The 9231-nt window shown below is 38.6% G+C and overlaps 1 protein-coding gene across 1 annotated transcript in view; it reads left to right on the forward strand.

Moving 5' to 3' along the window:
• Window positions 1-3685: 3685 nt before the first annotated feature.
• UBN2 (ubinuclein 2) overlaps window positions 3686-9231 on the forward strand; it is a gene marked incomplete at its 5' end in the record, with an annotated part of 43160 nt that continues 37614 nt past the window's right edge. Inside the window, one exon of the mRNA XM_009077585.1 lies at window positions 3686-3778. Within this exon, the coding sequence (XP_009075833.1) occupies window positions 3686-3778 (93 nt within the window). The remainder of the gene's footprint in view (window positions 3779-9231) is intronic.

The raw sequence follows: 9231 nt of genomic DNA on the forward strand, positions 1-9231 counted from the left end.
CCCCTCCGCGCCCCTGCCCTGCCCGGGGAGCGGTGGTGGTGCATCCTTCCTTCCCGGGAGCTTTTTTCTGGCAGCTGAACGGAGCTGTGACCACGCCGGTCTGTGTTCCGGGTTGTCTGTAGGCTGTGTGCAGGTAAATTAAGAGTTATGAGCCCGGCTCTGCTACGAGCCTTGAGAAGCAGTGAAGTGAGCATTAGCAGACTTGGAGAGGAGTTTCTGCAGTCTCAGAGGGGACAGGAATAAATGAGAGTTAATGTTGAAACTGTAACCTCAGCTGTAACTGTTAAGAACTTAATTCAAGAAAAGCACAAAGTGCTCTGCTTTTTCCCGTTCCTCCTGAACAGAAAATGTTTGGTGCTTGACTACTTTGGTTCTTAAGAAGTAAAGTTTGTGCAGATAAAGCTAAGGAACAAACAGCATTAACCAATCAACAGGATCCAGGATTCCAAGTAGGAAGGAGAGACGCATGTCCTTAAGCTGGTTACACTTGAGCTACTCATTCTTACTGACTTGAGGACACCAGTGAAGTTGCACTTGATTTAAATAGTCGTGGCTCCTGTTAATTCCAGAGCAGAGTTTCAGAGAAAGTTTGCCTCTTACTGGAAGAGACAGGGGTGCAAGTAAGTAACTACTGCTGAGAAGGTTGTGGTAGATCTGGTGATAAAAGCAAACCTCAAATACCAGTACTGATATCACCATGGGAGTTTTACATCCAGCACAAACTCGAGAATGGTTAAAGCTTCCTTTTTATGAACAAAAGTGTTTCTAGGTGATAACGATGCCGTAACTACTTAGCAGCCTGTTCACTTTTCGCTCTGTAGTGGAAGGGGTGTACACTCTAGATTGTTCAGATGTGGAAGACAGAAAAATAAGTGACTGATTTTAATCCCTCTGAGATCTTGTGATGCAAGTTAAAATCCTTCTGTTCATCCTGTCCTACAGCTGCTGTGGGCAAACAGTGCCAATTATGACTCCTCTAAATTAACCTAGTATAACAAGCTGCTTATGTGAAGTGCAATCTTTCTAAGCAGTTTTTGTATGAAGGTGAAAACTGTGTTAGTGTTTAGAAGTGGTTCAGTATGTGGAGGCTGACTTTTCCCTTTGGCAGTTTCTAGTTCCTTAACTGCCTTTTTTTTTCCTGTAGGTTGCCAGTGTGTTAATGACATAATCAGGGGAAAATGGCTTTTTCTAATGTAGTTCTCATGCAAATTCCACATCTTCTGGGGGTGGAGCATTGATTTAGGGGATTTTGGTGCCATTGGGATCAGAGACTGCTTTTAAGGTAAAGAGTGATAGAAATGCTTTATGAAAAATTGTGTATGTTTTTCAGTGCTGAAGAGCCTAAATTGAAATGAATGGATCATGGTGGCTTGGTTGTTACTGGACTGTGTGGAGAACAATCAGCTGATTATTTAAAACAGTGTCATAAATTATGATACTTTCAAAATTATTCTGGACTTTTATTCTTGTTTAAAAACAGATGTATATTTGGCCTGTCTGTTTAACTTCTTGCTTGCTATAATGGAAAAGCTGCTCTAATATGGTAGGGAAGACTTAAAATCTTGAAATTGGCCTTTTCTGAGTAGGTAGTTAACTAGTTGGCAGTTAATGTTGTGGTTTTAAGAGGAGTTTTCAAAATTTGTTGGTTTAGTAATGTTTCTGTTTAAAATTACCAAGTCACACAAGCTTTATATTTGCTATGCAAACTCTTTGCAGTGTGAAGATTGATTGGGTTTTCTGAAGGCTGTTCTTGACTCCTTCTCCCTTATAAGAAGTTACTCAACTTATAAGACTTCCCATTAAAGTTTAACGTTGCAAAGTCAGGAGCTTGTCTTTCTGTCTCGTAGTGTTGCTTGGAACTGGAGCAACCAAGAAAGGTTCTTCAGAGGCAGACTGTTCTGGGAAGGCAAGGGCTGGTGCACAGGAATAACTTCAAACATAATAGGTCTCTTAATGAAGTGACAGAGAATCCCAAAACTGATTTGACAGTACAACTTCTGTTTTTTAAATTCCACATTCAGGTTCCTAGCCTGAATCAGAAGCTACTGGAAGCGTTTGTTATAAACTTGTGCTGTCCCTGTCCTCTGTTTCTTTGACTTGATAAAGAGAACATACTTTGATAGGGTTGTTTGTAGAGTTCATCTTTGGGTAGGAATTATTTATGTAAAGTATTTGGATGTGAGTAGTAAGTTAGTGTGGTTGAAGAGTTTATTTGCCTCTTAAACACTGGCGGAAGGGAAAGTGCACTCCCATTTCTGTTGGTCTGACTGAGGCTTGGTGCATAAAACAACTCAAAGTGGATGAGCCAGAAGCCCAAGTTGGCTTCTGCCAAGTAGGCTGTAAAGTTGCTGAAGTACTAATGTCTTAATCTATGTGTCATCCATCCCTTAGAAACAGTCAAAACTAAAATCTGCTTGAATTTAAGTTTGCAATAGTGCTTAGCTAATCAAGTTGATAGTCAGCTACAGCTTTGAGAGTTTGATGGAGGGAGGGAACTTAACACTTAAGTACTAAATTTTATTTGACCTTTGGCCTCAACCTAGTCTCATTTCACAATTAAAAAAGGCCTAGCAAAAGGTGTGGAGTAAGTTTTCCCAGCTAAAAGCAGAGAAAATGGTGTTTCATGAATTGAGCAGTATTGTATATTTAATTATGCCTGCAGGAAATATGTATGTGACTCTGACTTATGTTTCAGGACTAACTATATATAGCCTCTATTAATTCTTTCTCTAAGTACTCAGTCTAGAAAATGTATGACAATTCTGTGGTGTTTGCAGGGTTGTTCAGCTTACCTTCCACATTACAATGGCCTTGAGACTATTGAGCTGGTTTGGTCACCATTTAGTCAATATACTGTGGAGGAAGGATCTTACTTTCCTGGACTTAGTGTTGGTTTTTGTTCTTAGTCTTTCATAAACTGTCATTTATTCATTGATGAGTGGTCCATGTGCAGTAAAGTAAGTTGCCATCCATAAAGTTCTGAAAAATGGATCTCCGTGCCACTATATTTGAGCATCCTACTACTTCCCCCCCCCCCCGACAATAATTGCTGTATTTTATGTGAACTGTAATTTGAAGGAGTCAGCCCTGGTTTCTGCCAGGCCTTATTAAAAAAAAAAGCCCTATATATACTTGCAATCTTTCATAATTCATGCTGTGATTACTGAAATTAACTCTTGCACTCCTATTTTTTCTTTAGATAAATGAGTTACATTAGTTATGGTTATCACTTTTCTGAGCTTTTAGTCTTCTGGCTGCTTCCCTGCTGGTTAGTGTACCAAGTACATCTTGTCTGTTGTATCTAGAAGGATCACAACACCTCTAAGAGGCACCAGTGGAAGCAGAAGTGAGGAGGAGTTGTGTTTAGAGTTCTATCTCTTTGAACCTCAAATGGCCATATTTCTCTTATGCTTATACTTTCAGTTGAAGTTGTAGTGGAAAATGTGGGGAAAATACAAATCTGAGTATTTCTCAACTTTTCTGTTTGTTCTCATCAGAAGCAAAGTAGCTGAGTGATAATTGAACAGGTGAAACTAATTTTTAGAAACTAAAGGAAGTATTTGGACACAGGATAGATTCTGACTACTTAGTCAATCAGAGCATTGTGTGTTGCCATTTAATAGGCTTTTGTGAGATGCACTTGGTGTTTCTTATGGAATGAATATGTTACTTCTGCATTTTTCAGAAGAAATCAGTTCACTCAGAAGATCCATTCAATGATGAACAACGAGAACGGCATGAAGTGGAAATGCTTGCCAAGAAGTTCGAGGCAAAATACGTGAGTTACTGTGCTGTGTTAAAATATTCAGATGTTTAGCAGTGATAACCTGCGAGATGTTAACATCAGGGTTGGGTTTTTTCCTGAATAAGATTGCTATGTAGTGTCAAAAGACTTCTGTACATTTCAGAGATGACTGTCTCACTGTAGTTCATTTAAGCACCTTAAAGTTGCCACAAGCTTATCAGACAAGTCTGCTAAATAGGTTTGTCTATAGATGCCATAGCTTGTGAAGCTATTCTTGGAAAAGCTTCCTGTATAAGTACAACTGAGTAATAGATGCAGGTCGATATTCATGCTAAATACTGTGCTGGAGGAAAGAATTTTCGTGTAATGCTGTTGTGCACTATTGAACAGCTCTTCTGTTTGGGCTAGATCCTGATGAATCTTGATGAATTTCTGACTACTTTGGAACGTTTCCATAAAGAAGTTATTTGTTGAATAATAAGTCATTACTCTGAGTTTCTTGTAGCTGCCAGCTGCCTAGAGATACTCTGCTGACTCCTGAAGGTGTAGTGTGAATGACTTGAACAGTGCTAGGTAGTAGCATAGAGGCTTTCACTAGTAAATGAAAAGTAGAAATCAGAAAATGTTGACAAAAACCACACCCAAACAGGTCTTTAAGTATTCATATGGGTAGGGTTGGGTGATTAATTCTGAGCTGGCAATCAAAGCTCATCATCATGCTGAGGCATGTTGATATTCTGGATTACTAACAGAGCAGCTCAATAATAAAGAAGGGAAACAAGCAGTCATTTGTATCTTTTGCTGTTAATATACATAGCAAAATCTTTCTTGTCTGATTTCCTTTGTTAGAAGAAATATCTAAGTAAAATTTTTGAGTGCCTTGTCTATGCATTCTGTAGAAGTAATTACTATTGCAAGGCATGTTAGTTGTGATACATAACAAAATAAACCCTTGAACTGAAAAGAATCATTGTCATCTCTTGGAGGGGTTGCCAGAACCCAATATACCCAGTGAATTGAGAAGACAGTTCCACAATACTGTTTGCTTTTAATTTGAGTGATTGTGACAAGCCTCTACGATGCTAAAAAACTTTTTTGAGTGTGAGGGAAAAACATTTCAACAGTACTTATTTAGAAAACTCATTTCCATAATAGAAGTTCAGGGGTTTGTGTCCTGAAACAAGTTGCTTAACTGCAGTAGATGAAAGTCAGGGTAGAGCATGTAAAGCAGTATATGTAGGAGGGAGCAGTAGTGGAAGCAATCTAATTATACATGTACATTTATGCATACATCAAAGCTCAACATGTACATTTATGGGCAAAACATGCTATTAGACTTAAGAAAACTTGAGTTCAATGCTCAGTAGTCATAAAAAGGGGCAGATAGTTGATTTTAACCATTAGAAAGCAATAGTTAACAAAACATTTTCAACAGTTTAAATTCAGGGTGCCCCCGTATCTTATTACTTGCACTTGTGATTTCTTCTGTTTCGTTCTCTGCCTTACCTTATGCCTGTCAGCCCCATGAAAGGGAATGTCTTCTGTATAAAGAACAACTTATCAGGTTAGAGCCACTGAGCATGGAGGGTGGTGAGGGATTAAGAATTCTTGTGTTAGATGCTCCTTGTCCTTTCTCTCTTCCAATATGGGAACCATCAGTCTCTACTTGCTGTCCATGCTCAGAGAAATTGAATCTCTGTGTGCTGACCCAGTACAATTGCTCATGTTCTGACCACATCCAGCCATCTTCTGACTCTCGTGGGGAGGTGTTTGCTCCTTAGCTGAACTAGAACAGAGACCCTGTGTAGTAGATCCCCATTCTTCTCAAGTGAGTGAGCAGCTGCATGGTACTTAGTTGCTTGTGGAGTTAAACCACAACGCTCCTTAACAGTGCTTTAGTGTAAAAGTATCACTGGCTGTATGAGAAATAAATAGAGGTAGGTTTTGTTTGGGATTTTTTTCTTTCAAATTTGGAGGAAGTACTATATCCTCCTTAAACTATGTCCATTTAAAATCAAGTCAAGGTGTTTAATCATAGCATGTGTGGCAGTATTTCTGGAAAATCAGATGCATGAAGAACCATCTTCCTTGAAAATGTTCAACTTCTTTTCAGATAAATTTGTGTATTCGTAATCAAATCACTACATTATTTGATACATTTTGCAGGAACTAAGCAAAAGCCTGTGAATAAATGCATTTTTGAAGAACAAGATTCATAATGTACCATTTGTTTACTTGACTATTCAGAACGTTTTTGGGATTGCTGCACATTTTAAACACCAGCATAAGAATCTGCTCCAAAGGCTTCCCATTTTCATTCCCTTGATTGCTGCTATTCTCCAGACAAAGCCAAACAGTGTTGTGAACCTTGGACAATACTATACATAATGTAAGAATTTTTCTTGAAACCAAAACAAAGGTCCATCTAATGGATGGTGGCACCGTCCTCTGACTCTAGTGCGATCTCATACTTGAAAGTATAACAGAGCAAGTGTGCACTGATATTGCTTCACTGTGTCAGTCTAGCGATCTGTGCCTTAATTTCTCCCAAAGCCAAAGGCTGCATGTTTAACTCCCCTTTGTATAGCTTTCTGCCATAAATTTGCCAGATCATTGCTGGATTTCTGTGTTCCACGGCACTGAGTACCATGGTGATTGTCAACATGTGTTGTGTTTAAACCTGAAGAGTTCACGTGATGCTCTATAGTTTCTGTATTGTAATAAGCAAGGAAATATTTCCTGCTCTGTACACTGATGTGACTTTGATCATCTAAATTCAGCCCTTTTGTTCTCAGGCTGCAGTGTCTTAACATTCTGTTACTGTCCAGAAGCAATGGGTTTTACCTTTAAACATCCTTGTTGGCTTACTGTTCCCTTTTTTGTTCTAATTTCTTTTTTTAAATGAGAGGACATTAGTGGTATGATGCCCTGATTTGTCAGTGACATAATGACGACTTCTGGTTTTGTTCTCTGTTCCTTTTTCATAAGTCCCAATTCTTTCTTTTCTGGCCACTCTTCATTGTTGAGAAAATGTCATAGAATTGCGTGTAACAACTCCAGTGCTTCCTGAGCAGCATAACAAATTGGGAGCATACTGTATTTGTTTTTACTTGACTGTGTTGGATTACTTTTTTTGCTTACTTTGTGGATTACCTTGCTTTTATTGATGCTGAATTCAACTGGTTGTTTATCATACTAAATCCAGAGCAATTGTGAGGTCTTTCCATGATTATTCAGTAGTCTTTTTCTTTATTATCTTCAATTTCTGGTATCTTGCCTCTTCCCCCTCCCCCAGCTGTTAACCCTCTGCTGCTTTTAAAGATGAATGAATACGTTTTCCTTGGTGATTTCACTGATTCCTTTCTTTGCCAAAATTAAATACTTACTCCTACCCTTTCTTTCCTAGCTTAAATCAGATGTCAGTTTGAGTGGACCTTCCTTACCTCATGACAGTTTCTTGTCACTAAAGATCTTTGGATCTTTTTTAAAGCATTTGAAGTACTGCTTCCTTCTACCAAAATTCCTTCCTGTTCTGGAATATGTATTCTTATGCCTGCTGTTGTTGTGTTGTTTATAACTTCTGTTAACTTATCCACTATAGGGAGTTCTATTAACTTACTCACTTGAGTTATATGGACCAGGTTTGCCAGTTTATAGATTCTGCTGTGGCCCTTCTGAAGGTTCTTCAGATATGGGCACTGTATTTACCTCCCACCTTCTAGTCCTGTTGTGCAAAGGCTCTTTAAGCCCCGAGTTATACGCCACAGTTCATGTGCTGAAGTCATATTTGTGTTTTCTGAATACTTGCATGAGTACTATTTGCAGCTTCAGGAACTAGGCATGCTCAAGTATAATGACTGCTTGTGTTCTGGGACAGAAAGGCTGGGGGAAAGCTTCAGTAGTACAACTTCCCTGAACTGCTGCATAGTAAATAGTGATGCAGGTAATCCCTTCAGTTCTTCTGCTGCAGTCTTGCATCCTTAACATCTCCATCAGATGAACTCTCAGCACAGTTCCTTAAACATAACTGGGTAGCACCAGGAAAATCTCTATGTATACATACAGTGGTTCAGATAATCTCATGTTTATTCAGAGGAATGCAGGTTACTATTTGAATCCTGCTTTCATTCGTTCAGCTATTATGAGACTCTTTTCTGTTGTTATTATCTTTGTTCCATATCTATTTTTATAACTATCAGCCAGCTGGAATGTATTGGAAAACCTTATTTTTTAATGCCCTTGCACTGAAGTCATAGAATCACAGGATAACCATTGCTGCAAAAGGGTTTTAGACTCTCAAATGAGGATGTTCATATGTAGTACACAGGTGGCTTGCATTGCACTTTAGTGAGGTCAGTACAGGTGAAGTATAGTTTATGTAGCATTCTCAGACAGCCTGTTGGCACCTAAGTCAGAATCATGAATTTTATAAGCTTTTGCACTGGAGTTTAAACAGAATTCTTAAGTGCTGCTTTTATTTTTCTAACATTTTTTTCTTTTTTTTCCCTCCTTTCATCCAAAATCCTTTTTTCAAACAAGTACTGCATGCTTTGGGAATGTGCAGTCATCCAGATGCTTCACCAGATGAGTAACTTCAGGAGATGATAGCACTGGAAGGAGTACTAGCTTGGAATATAGCTTGGAAACCTGAATTAAAACAGAACTCACTTTTCAGGTTTTTCTCCTAGGACTACTGCATTTATTTATTTACATATACTCGAGAGATTCCTTTTTGCTTACAAGAGCAAATGCTTTGCTTCATTACAAACTTGAATTCTTGCAAAATGTTCTTAAAATGGAGGTGTTCAGATGCTTCAACTTCTCACTAAAGAGCAAGGGTGAATGGTCTGCATACTCAGAGCAACAAGGAGGCTGTGAGATTCAGATATAACAGCCAGAAGGAGTCGTATTTACTCTAAACATACTCAGAACTGTAGCGTGCAGGCGGAGAAGTTTCAGGAGCAATTTCTTGAATTCCTCAAGAACACCCATTGCATTTTTAGTGAAGGTGTGATGCCTTTTAGAGAATTTTAAGACTTCTGTATTGATGGTTTTGACAATATAAGGGAGCTGGAAAACTAGGGCTTAGATCCTACGCAAATTGTTGTATAACTTCAGGTTTAGATTTGCTGAATGTGTGAGCTGGGTATGAGTTTTTCGTTGACTTGATTTAACAGTAAAACTTCCATGTGGAAAAAAATGCTTACAGATTAAAAAGGTTTACAGCCTCCTGGAGGTAAGTGAGCCCATTCATAGTCTAATGCAGCTTCTGTCTTGAAGTTACTCAAGTAACCATTTTATGGTCAGTCCTATCAAGTGAGGTGAAGGCTCTTGCCTTTCAGAGGATTTTATCATATTTTTTTCTTCAGTTATATCATACGAATTCTGCAACTGCCTGAAAACTCATAGGCACCATATCTGCAAGTACCAGATCAATATTTTTCTTGGTTTGATTTAGGCTTGACTTTACTGTAGAGAATCAATCC

Source organism: Acanthisitta chloris, unplaced genomic scaffold (genome assembly GCF_000695815.1).
Source record: "Acanthisitta chloris isolate BGI_N310 unplaced genomic scaffold, ASM69581v1 scaffold23186, whole genome shotgun sequence".
Taxonomy (NCBI): Eukaryota; Metazoa; Chordata; class Aves; order Passeriformes; family Acanthisittidae; genus Acanthisitta; species Acanthisitta chloris.